At 40.6% G+C, this 13860-nt stretch overlaps 1 protein-coding gene across 3 annotated transcripts in view; it reads left to right on the top strand.

Moving 5' to 3' along the window:
- Window positions 1-13860, top strand: part of MPPED2 (metallophosphoesterase domain containing 2) — a 109623-nt gene that overhangs the window by 34298 nt on the left and 61465 nt on the right. For all 3 annotated transcript variants that reach the window (XM_063333616.1, XM_063333618.1, XM_063333617.1), the window contains exon 3: window positions 5527-5708. In XM_063333616.1, coding sequence (XP_063189686.1) covers window positions 5527-5708 — 182 coding nt within the window. The remainder of the gene's footprint in view (window positions 1-5526; window positions 5709-13860) is intronic.

The raw sequence follows: 13860 nt of genomic DNA, 5'->3' as shown, positions 1-13860 counted from the left end.
GAACTGGAAATTCTTCCTGGCTTAATGTTTAAGATTTTTATTTAGTTTTCGGGGATGAATTGGTTTCTTGGGAATTGTTCTGTAAGAGGGGATTTGGGGTCTGCATATCTCAAATCCCACGAGAGCAGGGGAGCTGTGGGCTGTGGGCATTCCCAGGGACCGGCTAACCCGGCCTGAGCGCGGCATTTTCACTAGTTGAACTCACCCATGCAGAATTACCCTCTGGAATCCAAACTTTTATTTCTTTCAGAAAAATGGTGCTTGTGTCTTTTCTAAATTTGCTTTGAAAACAGGATCCTGGTGTAATTCTGCCTGCAGCTATGGCTCTTGGAGGGCTGCACTGACTGCCCTTTCTGTCTCGGAGGTACTTTCTAATGCTGATGATTTATAAAACATCATTATGAGTAACTAGCGTAAGCTCGGGCCAAAATCCACAGCTAATGCGTCTGTTCCATAGCATGACATCCTAAATCAAGTCCTTTGCCTCCTTACCTCTGAAAGGCCCAATGTTTTGCTGAATTCAGCCCTCCTTACCTTATCCATTGATAACTTCTGCATTCCTCAGTGTTGTTTATTTACTTAATCTCCGCTTTTTAAAGCGTAAAGCCGTGACAAAATTGGGGGTGCGCTGGATGAGGACAGGGTACAAGTCCAAGTCCGCGCAGTGCCCGGGAGCAGCAGTGGGTGCCGGCAGGGCAGGGGCCACCCAGCGGGCTGGCTTACACCCACGGCTCCGCTGGCTTGGGAGTGCCATGGGAACCGTGGTTTTGGAGGAAGATACTGATTAGTGATAGCCGAGCAAGGCAAATCAGAGCCTGGGTTGTGTTGTCCTTTGATTCAGCTGCAGCAACGTGTGAGGAACTGTGAATCCGAGGTTGGTACCTGAGGGACTCTTGCTCTAAATGAAAACAACTGGTGGTAAGGGCAGTTTAGTAAAGCCAAGTAATTATCTGATAAACAAGGTCCTTAATAGAACTGCATGAAGATTACATTGTCCCTTCTGATTTCTACACCCTTGTCATAAATGCATTAAATGCGACAGATCTTACATTACTGTCATGATCTTAGAAAGTAGTCATTGCTCAACTGTCTTAAGGGATTTCGTTCTGGGTCTTACGTAAACTTTTGAAAAAACACCTAAGTGCCTGCTTTTTGAACGTGCAAAATATCGTAGGATAGATAAGTACCTGTTAACAGCTGTCTGTAAAGGAAGTTAGATGCCCAAAATCATTTACCAACATAAGGCCAAAAAATCCTCATTTGTTTTGATACTTGGCTATTTTGTTAGGCTGTTTTCCATTTCCTGATTGCTGTATTAATCCCAATGTATGAACATTTAAATTATTCTGGAATACCATTTACTACATCTTCCCATGAGCATGCTTTTCCAAATGCAGTAATCAAATAATCTGGAAAGTGTTTCAGTCTGCAAAAAATAAGAGTATTGGTGGTGATGAAGAGTCTCAAAGTTATGTGGATGTACTGTGTTTGGAGCAAATGGTAAAGAATATGTTGAATTTCTTAGGTGTGTGCTCTGGCAACCTGATCTAGTGGGAGATGTCCCTCCCCATGGCAGGGGGATTGGAACTAGATGATCTTTAAGGTCCCTTCCAACCCTAACAATTCTATGATTCTGTGATTCAGCAGAGATCAGCGGTGGGCAGAGCTGAAATAATTATTTTCTCTTGTTGAATTGCAGTGAGGGCCAGATGCATACCTGTTACAGAGCTTTTAGAAATCATAGAATCATAGAGTGGTTAGAGTTGGAAGGGACCTTAAAGATCATCTAGTTCAACCCCCCTGCCATTGGCAGGGACACCTCCCACTAGATGAGGTTGCTCCAAGCCCCATCCAGCCTGGCCTTGAACACCTCCAGGGATGGGGCAGCCACAGCTTCTCTGGGCAACCACAGCCAGTGCCTCACCACCCTCAGAGTAAAGAATTTCTTCCTAATATCTCATCTAAATCTCCCCTCTTTCAGTTTAATGCCTTGATTCTGGCACGCAGCTGTCTTTAGCCAGGCTGTAATCCCCAGACATAGGGTCGTGAGCTGAGCAGGCCGCCAGAAGAAGGGATGATGGTCACAGCCCAGGTAGAATCCTACTAGTGAGCAGCGTGTCACCAAAAGCTGTGAAAGGGCAGCGCCTCGCCTGCTGGGGTAGCTGTCTCACGAGTTCAGAGGCCAGTCCTCTCATGATGTAGTGAAAAAGAAAAATCTGGCATTACCGTTTGCCATGCTGTAGCTGTGGATGAAAAAAAAAAAACCTTGAGCCTTTAGGACTGGCAATAATAGCACTTTTATTAAGTTTCCATTGAAGGACTGTTTTGAGTAAGATAAATTTATGGGCTGAACACAATAACCATCAGTATCTCACTTTCAGATACTTAGTAGGCAAGCACTACTGAATAAGAGAAGAAATTAAGCTATGGTATAGAAAAAAGGTTACTTGGCAACATCATAGTGTTTGTAAAGAGGAGAAAGGGTCAGGAATTTAATGAATTTCAATTATAGAATTTTCTGTAAGTCAGTCGTTGCATGAATAGAAAAATCCTAAACCAGATTTCGGTGTCATACTGTAGTAGAGATTGCCTAAAGCAAAACAGGGCTTGTTTGGAAACAAACTGCAGAGACCAGCAAAAGCAGAGCTGCAGTGTGTGAACAAAACTGGACGCCCCGGAGGCAGACGGGGCTGGGCACAGCTCAGGCAGAGATGATCTGAACAAGGTATGTGGTACTGATGGAAGTTAGTTCATGTTTTCTGTTGTCTGGAGTAAATATACTTGGAGGTGTGGAGGTGCTGATTCAGAGACCCTCTTGTGTACTGCGCGACGTACTGTTGAAAAAGTTTCAGCCTGCCTTCAATAATTGGGAGGAAGACACCAAATACAAAAGCGCTATGGACTATAATTACAGTTTTGCCCAGCTTGCCAGTGCGATTTGAATGGGTAAATGAATTTTGCTCTGTAATAATAACCTTATTAATTTCTGACCCTTGCAGAGAAGAAGAATCCACTGGTTGTTGGAGTTCAGATTTCTGCAGCGGGTTTCTGTACCGCTGACCAGTTGCACGACTCAACTGATCGTACCTGGTGCTTTGGGTAGAATAGGAGGTGCAATACCAAAACAAACAAACAAACATCTACCAAACTGCTCCTTCCCATACAGTTTAGCCTGCAATAAAATCTGTTTTTAAAGCGAAGACCAAATTAAAGCAAACATTGTCTTGTAGAGCCTGAACTTTGCAAATTAATTCAGTGGAGCATGGCAACCAAATGTGGTACGTTTATGGTAAATACAGTTTGATTGGAAATACTTAGTTATGGTGCCTAGGAAAATGCAGTCTAACAAATAATATCTGCCCCCCCGTGCTAAATATTTAGCTGTTAGTAAACATTCTACCAAATCTAAAAGACTCAGTAAAATCTTATTAGTAAGTTGTCCTGGTTTCAGCTGGGAAAGAGTTAATTTTCTTTCTAGTGATTGCTTTGAAAGGAATGTCAGTAATACCTGTTGGTTTTAGTTGTTGCTAAGTGATGTTTACACTATTCAAGGACTTTTTTCATCTTCCCATAGAAGCACAGGCGGAAGGATGGAACGGTCAATGAAATATTCTGTACCATAGTCTTCATGCTCAGGATGTAAATGGGGGTTAGCTGGGGGGTGGGAATCTGTTTCACTGCTCTGGACAGTGCCAGTGTGGTGAGAATGACCTGTGTCACTATTATTATTGTTATTGTTATTTTTCCGTTTCTGTTACTGTTTCTATTAAACTTTATCTCAACCCATTAGGTTTTTTTCTTCCCTTTCCCTTTTTTTCTTTCTTTTTTTTTTTTTTTTACTTCCCCCCTTCTGGGGGTTAAACCAGGCTGGGGTTAAGCCATGACGTAAGTGCGTTTGCATGGGCATTTTTCCATTGGAGACCAGTACATATCCGTATGGGCTTTGATTTCTTGAACACCTATAAACTCCCTGGTGTAGGGAGCTGAGTTGGTCCCTGGGGGATGCTTTTGGTCTTTCTCACCTATGTCGGGAGCTGAATCTTTCACGCAGTTCAGCGTATAGTAAATACTAAATACTAATTTAGTTTACTAAAAATACTCAATACAGTTCAGTAAATAAAGGTATACTTCAAAAGTATATTTTCTTAGGATTTGTGCTTTATTTTCTATTACTGATTATACAACTGTATATACAACTGTGCGGAATTAAGAACAGATTCACAGTGATGTGTGCTGGTTATTTGTTTTTCTTTTCATTCGGTGTGGAGAGCAAAATGAAGAAAACACCTTTAATTTTCTTTTTAATTGCAGGCACTGATTTTTGAGTGTCTGTTGTGCCACTTTGTCCCAATAAGTCTTAGAACAGCATTATTTTGGGTGCCTTAAAACACTTAGAGCTTGGTTTCACTGCTCTGATGATTTGAGACGTAAGTGGACTATTACACTGACATAACTCCTAAATACCTCAAAATTTCTAGCTGAAGCTAAGCTCTAGCCATGGTGAAGGAGGCACGTCAATGGAATGGGCTGAAGTTTTGTGGAGTTGGGATGAGGTTTTCCGTGGTGTCAATCCAGATGCTGTGCTATTCAAATGTTGAGTTAAGTTGAGCAAATCAAATTACGGTAACTCTGCAGAGAAATAAGTGCTATTCCAAAGTAGGCAATGGGCTGCCTTTTGTATTTTAAGTTATTCTGTTACAAATTAGAACTTCTAACCACAAAGTATGCATAAAGCACATCTCTTCCCTATTATTTTTCTCTATTCTGCTTAAATTTAAAAAACAAAACACCTCAAAACTAAACTTCTATGGTGGGTCAGATATAGTGGATAATTAACAAATGTGGCTTGCAAATAACCAGTCGAACTAAATCTTTAACATCAGTGGCTATAGAAAAAAATGTTTATCTACGGTTGCTGAGTGCTGCACCACGTTAGTTCCTGACTTTCTAGATTTTGGGAAGGTGAGCTGAGGATTTTGCATGAGAGTAAGAATTTGTCATTTGACTCAGTTCTGCAATTTCCAGGCTTCATCAAAGCACTCCTGAATGTACCTGATTGTGTGTAAAGAAGTGTTCCTGCTGGAATCTATGGGAGTGCTTATGCCCTTGAACAAAATCAGATGCTAAGCTGCTCAGCTCAAGTGCGAGCCTGTTGCCGGCCCACCTGCGACACCTGTTATTTAATGGCCCGTGTACGTGCTCATGTGTAAGGCAGGTGATGTAAAAAATATATCTGACTTCAAAGTCTCTCAGTTTTTTTCCGATGTTTAAATTGCCTTTAGTATGGGCATATCTTTTGCATTTTTTTAATTTTCCTTCCTTACCAGGTAAGCATTTTGAGAAGCATTCTGGTACCCTCGTGGATTTTTGGCAGTGTTGTGTTACAGAGTCATTTCTTTCAGCACGGTGTGTGTAAATGGCTGTGTATGTGTGTGTATGCAAGCTTATGTGGAAATAGATCTGAAATAATAGATGTGAGGGTTTTAACCTTGTAACTGTTACGAGATCTTTATGTGTCTGCTTTAGGGTCGACCCTATCCCATATGACACTCCAAAACCAGCGGGCCACACGCGATTTGTCTGCGTCTCAGACACACACTCCAGAACAGATGGCATCCAGATGCCTTATGGGGACATCCTTCTCCACACGGGCGATTTCACCGAACTGGGACTGCCCTCAGAGGTTAAGAAGTTTAATGACTGGTTAGGTAAGGAATTACTGCGTTTTGGTGACCCCAATTAACCTCTCCTGTCGAAGTGTCAGTCACTGCCTCCTAATTGAATTAGAGCACTTGAAAATCCCCCCCTACCCTTGCTTTGCTTTGTCCCCATGTGATGTGCTGTTTCTAGCCTCAGTCTGATTCTGTTAATTAAGACAAATTTAGAGACTTTGCTGTCTTTCTGCATAATCGTGGGGGAAAGGATTCCGTCATTCCGCAGCAAAGACTGTGTAGCCTTCTGCGTGCGTTGGGAGGGTGGTGGCACCACATAACGAATGCGTACAGCATCCTATTAGTTGGTGCTGTGGGGTTTTATGTCCACAGCCAAAACTATTGCTCACTGTACTTTGGGTTTACCATAATTGAAAGCAGTGCTGAAAGCTACAACATATTTGGAAACGATGAGAGTCCTCATTCCCACAATATAGGATGGCAAAATCAATAATACTGTTTGGAAGAGGAGAATTTTTTGGTGCTGGTATTCACATGATTGCCCCTTTGAGTTAGAGTACTGGCATTTTAACTTTGAACGCAGGTGCCCAAGGCCTCTTCGGTAGAATGCCTTTCATATTCTGCTGTATTTGATCCCAGTGTCACGACAGCGTCTGGCTACAGTTGAGGGCAGTTAAATTGCAACAGCAGAATACCAAAATTAAGGGGGGGAACTTGTGCAGGATGCTCCTGTTATAAATGCCACTGGTAGGCTGGCATTTATATATATTTAGTCACCATCTCACCAGGTGACTCAAGCAACTGATCTTCAAGAAATGCTAGAATGAATTCACAGCATTATATAAAAACCTTTGAAAGCATAGCTTTGTCATCACGCTCTACCTCCATCACTGCACTCACTCTTGCCTGCTGTATGATGGCCACATCTCTACATGCCTTTAATAGCATCATTTTATTCCATTGGAGTTCCTTGGCTGACCCTTCAAGAGATAAGTAGAGAATATCTGGACTTATAAAAGGAATTTTTAAATAGAAGAGCTTCCACATTCTCTATCTTTTCACCCTCCTTTGCATTTTATCCACACTCTTCTCTTTATCTTCCTTCTGACCTCCACCTTTTCTTCTTTTTATTGCTGTGCGTGTGGGACTGGGGCTTCCAGATACTGCCGTATTACTGTAATTTCATTATGTAATTCTTACTTCCTAGAAAGCAGTACTAGATTTCATGGGCTCAAAACTATCCTTTTTCTAAGAATGTAACTGCAGGACCGGGAAGTAAGAAGTTGTACGAGAAGGAGGTGAATATGTACATAGGTTGAGGGAAGAGACACAGTAGGAATCATCTTCCTCAACTTTTGTGTGTTCTTTATGATAACCCATAAGTGTTGGTTGTGTGAAGTAGGAGGAGGAGTAGGAGGAGGAGGAAGCAAGGTAAGGGCAGTGGGAGGCTGCACAGCTTCCCTGGGAGTGGGCGGCCTGGTCCCAGCGAGCTTCAGTCCTCCTAGAGAAGCTGGGCAGCACTGCTGTTCACCGAGGGTCAGACGTTAGGGATGCCAGGCATCTCCAGGAAAGGAACCGCTTTCTGGAGAGCGTAGACCTGCAAAGTCTGCCCTGAATACACTGCTAAAAGCAGTGTCTGGTTGCCAAAGTTCCTCTTTAGACCTCGGGTCATTTCACAAGTATTGTTTTGATACAGCCAGAGTCTGTGCCCAGTGCTTGGCATCTGAAAACGCGAACTCAGAACTGCTGAAAGCCAAAACAAGTATGCTGCTAGTGTGTTTTTAGCCTTTCATAGGGAGTTGTAGAGAATAAGCAGCAACTTGACCATTCCTTGTATTTAACAGGTGTTTCATGGTGATGTTATTTTATAATTTGCATCCTTGGTTTAACATTTCCAACAGAAGAATTATAACTCTTTGAATAGGTTTTGTTCCAGCCTCAGTATTTTATCATGGGGCTTTCTTAGCACCTATATATATATATAGTTCTTGTAGAAGTCTGCATAGTATTTATCTGATAAAGCCGATTTTGCGTTCTTTGGCAATCAGTGTCACTGAAACTGGAAGCTTTGACTGTCTGAGGACCTACTGGCTTTGGCCTCGGGCTTTCACGTTTCAGATACAGAGAAAACTTCTTTTGTCATTTCCTTTTTTTTTTTTTTTATTTTTTATTAACAGGCACAGTGTCCACTTGCATTTTCATATATATGACAATACCAGTTATTAGGTTTCTGGCATAAGGTGAGGCAGCAGATTGATCCCCCTGTGGAATCCTGTCGTGTTGGTGAAGAGTTGCCCCAGTGCTGTCCTCTCTTCACCTGCAATCAAAACGCTATGCAATCAGGCAAGCCCTTTTGCCACTTTATTTCAGGCTCCTATCTGCAAAATGGGAATAATCGCATTTTACTATTTGCTGTGTATATTGTGAAGATTAATACTGTCAGGGCTGTGAGGTGATGATATGTAATAGTGTAAAAAAAATACATACCAGTGGCAGGCAGGACCAAGGAGGATTCCTTTTTCTTCTGTCCTATAGTGGGAGGCATCTTCTCTCATCGTAGGTAGGAGCCTTATTCTAAAGCAATGCACTGAGAACTCCCACCAAATACAGCATTGTCCTTATAGATAGGGGTTTGCAGATCTTTTGTGCGCGTGGTTTCTCCCTTGGCAATTGTGTTGTAAAAGCAGTAATGAAGACAAGGCATCTGTATCGTTTATACCTTGAGGGAGAGAAGCGAGATCGCAGGTAGGCTTCATTCGGCAGCGTATCCCACCTGCTCTGCCGTAAAACAACGGGGCCCCATCTCCACTAGAGTTGTATAATCAGGTAACTAAGACACAGTAACTGTCCGTAATTTTCTTGGCAGTAAAGCCAAGGGAAAAGTTGAAAATGTGATTATTCTGCACCCCTGCTTCGCCTGTACTTCACTGGGTGTCCCATGTGCCGGAGTTTACAGGGCTGAGAGCGCTTCTGCCAACCCTGAGGCTTTGTCTTTTGTGGGTCTTGCATGCCTTTGCAACTCTCCGGATGTCTCACCTGAGCAATACCTTCAGCATCTTCTTGTCCATCCATTTCATTAACATTCATCCTTCTTCCTTGTCTCTGCAGCCAAATCACAGAATACGCTTTCCACACCCTCCTTCCTGCTCCTAGCTCTCAGCCCTTCCTCCAACTTTTACTAATTCTTATGCTTTTTTCCCTTTGGCTGATAAATTTTCATTATTGGTTTTGCATGAAAGTCGTCTGGGCTCATACATTGAATAACCTCTGTGGTCACTTAGTGATTACATGCGCTGGCTGAGGTAATTTATTCACTTTGTTTTGGTGTGAACATGTCCCTCGGGTCTTGTAACTGCTGTAATCACTTGACCTTACTGACTGTTAAATGCTTTAAACACAGTTATTTTAAATTTATAATTGTTTTCATTAAAAATCTCTTATAGTAACTTAACTGACCTTGGAGTAAACACAGCATTATATGCTGCGGAAGAATTAAAACGTTATTCTATGCCCAGTATATTTCTTACTGAATGTTTCAACAATACTATTATTATCACTGTTCATATTTTTCCCATCCATTCTCATTCAGTCATATATGGGAAATGAAATAAAGGAATATCTAATTATAGCTCTGTCTTCATAGTGCAATATTTCCTTTCCTGCGTGATGGGAAGTGACTGAATAACTCATAAGAACTGAAGAGAAAGCAAAGATAAATTCAGGCAGATAGATCTTTAATGAGTGACGATATGTTTATTGTGCTCAATTAGTATGGGCCCGATTGAGCGTATCCTTACTTGTGTGAATAATTTGCATCTGGTTTAGTAATTTTTCTCAAATAGCCAGGTTTGATCTTTAAGCTTTTGTCTAGTATGGCCTGACTGTGTGCCATTTTGCAGGGGGGGGCGGTGTTTGGTTTTTGGGTTCTTTTCATGCAATGTTTCTAATATAAGGCTTATTACCCGATGAATTAGGCAAAATTCTACAGCGGTCGATATGGATAGATGCAGTAGGTGAAATCACTGCTGGTTAACGTCTGTGGAGTTGAGAATCGAATATGGCTAGGTGTTTCCTGAGTTCTTTTGGGATTTGGCAACTTGACTGTTTAATGTCTTCTCTTTCATGTCACGCTTTTGTTTTGAATGCATGTTTCTTTTCATTTCTGTGGGATAATGACTTGAGGAACTGTGTGAATAGTGGCCAAACGTACATGGGTTAGTACCGGGACAAATTTTTCTTTACCTGAAATCCTTGCCTTAAGTATAAACATTGTTGATAGAGGTCACAGAAAAAAATCACCTTTTTTTTTTTTTTTTTCCCCCGTGGTGTAGTTCCTCCATCCCATTACTTTAAGTGAGAAGACAAGAATGATTGTACTGTTTTAACTTGGCGATTTTCTTGTTACGCTCTGCACGTACGGATGTGGTCCTCAGAAACGCCTTGTCAGTTTCTTTTAAAGTTCACTTTTGTGTCAATGTTTAGTTATTGAAAATAGCTGCTTCAGCTTGGAATTGCTGGCTGTTGCATGGAGTAGACGACAACATGGGAAGAGCACTGGAAATGTGGTGTTGCTCTCGGAGGTACGGACAGACACTTGGTTCCAGTCTGCACTTAGGTTCCTGCATTAGTACTGTAGAAACCTGAAATTATATTCAAAACTGTACGCCAGACACCTGCCAAAACAGTGTTTGATCTTGAAGATAGTGTAATTTAATCTTTAAAAAAAAAAAAAAAAAAAAGAACTGTAACAAAACAGTGTAATAGTAAGATCAAGCTCTTCTCTTATCACTGTTTAAAAACTCAGGGTCACATTCCTCTTGTATCTTTTCTCAGTCTCTCTGGTCTGGCTCAGTTATTTCCTCATTTTATCTAGGCTTCATCTCCTCTCCAGGCATATTTCATTTGGGGTTTTGTGTGGCTGTGTTCCTCTTGCTAATGTACACTAAAACCAGCTTCACTATGACAAAATATTTGGTCTTCAGCACTTTAGCTCCTTAAAAGTATATTTCTGATGTGAATTGTTTTAGCAACTGACGTGACACTTTTTATAAAGACAAACCAGAAAGCTCTAAATTCCTCCAAATTCAGAGGGATATTAGCTCAAAGTATTCTGAACTAATTTAAAACCAGAAGGAAGCGTATGAATATTTTAAAGTAAAATTATGGCAATGAAAACAAATCTCTTCCTATTTTTATAAATTGATTTATTTCGGATTTGTGTTTTTACCATCTGGAGCATATTTTGAACCCTATATTGCTCTACTTGTTGTAGCTAGAATGAATAATTGACTAAACATAAAATACCATTTTGATGAACAAAAGTCTTAGCACTTGAAAAAAAAAAATTGCAATCATTGCAAGTGAAAGAAAGCGCTGAGGTAGCTTTAATCCTGGAAGCGTGTATGAGTTTTGCACAGCTGTTCTGGGAGAGAGGGAAGCAACTCCCTGGAAAAGCTATTAGTCTAATTTAGAAAACAGCTATGTCTTCTGTGAGTGACTCTGGTGAGGAGCTTCTTCAGGCTTCAGACGCTGGAACGGGACACGCGCTTATTTTAATACGAGGTTGAGCTGGCTGCTGAAGAGAGTCGAGCCTTCTGTTGGTGTTGCCGTCCTGCTGTCCCTCCGAGACTGTCAGCACGCCGTGTGATTTGCAGGACCCAGACCACGCTGGCTGCCTGTTTCGGAGGACATAGAATCCTTTAGGATGCTCTGAGCTGGAGAATATTGGAGAGCTGAAGGTGCACTGGCAAGCCTGTACAGCCACTCTTATTGTGTCTACTTATTAAGTCTAGTTGCTAATAGATGCTGAATGTTATGAGTTCGGAACATCTTGATGCAATTTCTTTCAAAAAACCCCACATTTATACAATGAAATCTAGAGTCTTCAAGTTTTTTCGGTTTGGTGGGTTTTCTTTACGTATTTGGTTCTCTGGGGTATGTATCGCACTCTGTCTTTATGGTAGAGTTTTTAAAAGCTTCTTCCAAGTTTAGATCTTATCGCAGTATCGCTACTAAGAGTATTTCTTTTGATTTTGTTCTAACTTGAACTGTGTTTAATATCACTGTTAAATTCTCATTTGTACTCAGTTTTAAATTCCCGTATGGCTTGACTAAATCAATCATCAGTGCTCAGCTTTTATTTGTATACACCTTGTTAGATACATTAATAACAACTTTAATTTTTTTTTTTTTCCTTCTCAGAGGAATAAAAAAATAATCTGAATGTTACATTTTATTCTATTTGTAAAATAGTGGGAAAATATAGCCATGTGGATTTTTGGTAGTAGGCTGATTAATGTATTCCTGATGTAGCACTCTATAGTGAAATGTGAAAGCAAAAGGGAAAAAAGTGCAAAATTCTGCTTCTGTGCTGTGGTTATTATAGCTGCTTCCTCATATTTATCCTCTGCTCTGAGTCAGATACTAGATGCTTTGTGGAAAACAGAACCCTAGAAGTATAACTTAAAAGGTAAAAATAGAAGAAATTGTACAGAAACGAGTGTCGAGATAGTAAAATTTCCACTGACTAAAGTGGAATTTGTGCATGAGGAGCGGTATAAGTTTATTCATATCTGATCAGTTGTTTCTTGTTTTGCTCTTGTTATTTACTATCTCTTAATGGCATGCAAAGAACCTTGCAGCTTTTTACTTACATTGTAGTCGCTAACTTAGTAGAGAGAAATACAGTGTAAGATTCTCTATACGAGTTGCGTGCTGCCTCCCGGGATCAGTCAAACCAAACATGAAGGTGTTATTTGACAGCCACTAGAAAGCTTTGGCTCGGGTGAAATGTACTTTCGAAGAGAGTTCTGGAAGGAGCGGCTCTTTATGTGTTTAAACCTAACATATTCATTTGGTAATTTTCAGTGAAAGAAAGGAGCCAGCGAGCACTGGAAAGTATTGCACAATTCTTGGACAGGGCTTTCAGTCACAATAATTGCGCAGTCACTTCTTGGATCTGCTTCCCTGGACCGTTGTTGTCTTAAAGGCGGGGGATAATCAGGTTTCAAATAACAAACCATAACCAAAACAAATTTATAAAATAACCAAAATAATTCTTCCTTTCAATTCCCTCTTTCCCGAAAATCCACTTTAAAACAGAACAGAGATTTAAGGTTGTTGTATTGACCAGGCATGAAACAAGTAATGCCACCCAAATAGAAAGTTTTACAGAGATTGTCATCAGATTCTTCCTCCAGCGTTGCTGCCGCAGCCGCGTATCGTAACATGAGAATGATTTCAGTGGAAAGCAGTCAAAGTATGTGTTCTTTGTCCACCATCAATTTCTTTTGTCACTTACGAATTAAATCTTGCGTCAAAAATACAAAGGGCAAAAATGCCCCTCTGTGAAATTTTCACATCATGCACACCGCATTAACAATATCTAATTAAAAGAAGAAGTCTTTCTGTTAGTAGAGCATCACGTTCCTGCTTAGAAAGAACAATGGTTTCGGGGTGGAGGAGTAGCTTTGAGCAGAGAGAGGTTGGGGCTGGGGGGAGAAAGCACTGCAGATTTTAGTGTAATGGGTAGTCTTCAAAGAAATTTTATTTCATCATAAAGATTAGCAGGCTGTGTAATTCAATTTAAAGCTGGTTGGCAGTGTCCTGTCTATTATAAAGTCTTTTTTTTTTTTTTTTTTTTTAATCAGTCACCACTGTTTTTTTTTTAATGTATGCAACTACAGAACCTAGCAGACGGCAGGAATGATCTTCGGGTTTTGTGCTTTCCACCCCCCTTTCCTCGTTTCAGTTCTGCATGTTAGGAAATGTGTGAGATTACCTTAAACTGAGCTACGAAACGGTATCTCGGTGAAATGCCATCCTGCATTTTTTTGGCTTGTATAAAATGATTTTTATTTTTTTTTTCCGTGGCCAAACAGCCACAGAGAGTGAAGATCTGCTAAAAATGTATAGATTGGGGGTGGTGGTGGCGAATCAAGCTTAAAACTCAAATGTTAGCATTTATTTGCACTGTTGGGGACATTACTATGCTGTAGAAAAGCAACATACAGCACTTTATGTTAATGCAAGACTGACAGACCTTTATCTTACAGTAATTGCCTATACTAGGGCGTTAATAAACGTTCCAAGAACTCCTGACTTTTTTTTTTTTTTTTTGTTAAAGGAAAATAGATTGTTGCTCCTTGCTGACTATAACCAGCCTGCGTAGCTTGTTAATTAAACCTCT

Source organism: Chroicocephalus ridibundus, chromosome 4 (assembly GCF_963924245.1).
Source record: "Chroicocephalus ridibundus chromosome 4, bChrRid1.1, whole genome shotgun sequence".
NCBI classification, from domain to species: domain Eukaryota; kingdom Metazoa; phylum Chordata; class Aves; order Charadriiformes; family Laridae; genus Chroicocephalus; species Chroicocephalus ridibundus.
Note: the sequence above shows the minus strand (reverse complement) of the source record. Positions and strands in the feature narration are given on the sequence as shown.